Raw genomic sequence first — 932 nt, 5'->3', positions numbered from 1 at the left:
TGGGCAGGGGACAGGCTGGGGGCCAGGTGACCGCCTGCTCTGCTGCACGGTGCCCAGGAGCGGGACAGGGCTCTCTGTGCCCCTGCACCAAACCCTCTCATTCTCCTGAGAGCTCTTCTCCTTTCTTTCAGCTCTTTCTTCCTCCATCTGCCTTTACCAACGTGCTGTCCCTATGCCCAGTCCCCTGCATGCCACGCTCTGGGAGCGGTGGGTGCTGCCCTGGGTGGGGGCTCTGTGCTGCTTCTCATCCCGCGTCACCACCTCAGCCGGGACACGTTTTCTGAACAGACCCATCAGCTCTTCCTTGGGCAAGAGCCAGGCCCTGTGCCGAGCCTGGGGCCACGGGAGGGTTGTGGCTCTGGCTCCTCCTGGGCAAATTCCAGCTTCTCCTGGAATTTTCTGGGTTTTGATCCCTTTTGGAGATCCTGATTTCCCAAAACTCTCCATGCACAAGCTTCACCTTCTTGCTAGGTGTTGGCATGGCTGTCGCCAGCTCTTGTCTCCCCTCTAGCTCAAACGGGTGGTTTGAAGCTGCTTTGCAGCAGAGCATCTAGTGTTTTCCCCATCACAAAACACTGTAGCCAAGGTCTCAGCAAGCTGGTGGGTCCTGTGCCATGGTGGCCGTGACTGGTGAGGTGCTGGCTGGCAGGGTGGATCCCCCTCTCCTGGGTTTGGCGTTCCCAGCCCTGTGGCTGAGCCAGCTCTCTGTCTTGCAGGCGTTCCTGAGGCCCGAGCTGCTGGGGAAGGAGTTCACACACCTCGAGTTCCCCCGCAGGATCCAGCCCAAGGAGCTGGGGAAGAAGATGCTGTACAGAGACCAGAACATGAACGGCTGGTAACCCCCCGCCCATGGCAGGCTCTGTGCCGAGGGGCAGCGCTGGGGTCCTGCTGCCTGCGGCTGGCCGGGCTCCCCAACCCCCCCCCACGGGGGG

The 932-nt window shown here is 61.6% G+C and overlaps 1 protein-coding gene across 1 annotated transcript in view; it reads left to right on the top strand.

Annotated features, from left to right (window-relative positions):
- Positions 1-932, top strand: part of PPM1J (protein phosphatase, Mg2+/Mn2+ dependent 1J) — a gene marked incomplete at its 5' end in the record, with an annotated part of 6179 nt that overhangs the window by 4052 nt on the left and 1195 nt on the right. Inside the window, one exon of the mRNA XM_010178386.2 lies at positions 698-835. Coding sequence (XP_010176688.2) covers positions 698-835 — 138 coding nt within the window. The remainder of the gene's footprint in view (positions 1-697; positions 836-932) is intronic.

The sequence above is a fragment of the Antrostomus carolinensis genome, unplaced genomic scaffold (genome assembly GCF_000700745.2).
Source record: "Antrostomus carolinensis isolate BGI_N321 unplaced genomic scaffold, ASM70074v2 scaffold30321, whole genome shotgun sequence".
In the NCBI taxonomy this organism is placed as follows: Eukaryota; Metazoa; Chordata; class Aves; order Caprimulgiformes; family Caprimulgidae; genus Antrostomus; species Antrostomus carolinensis.
The sequence above is the reverse complement of the archived record's forward strand: the minus strand, read 5'-3'. Positions and strand labels throughout refer to the sequence as shown.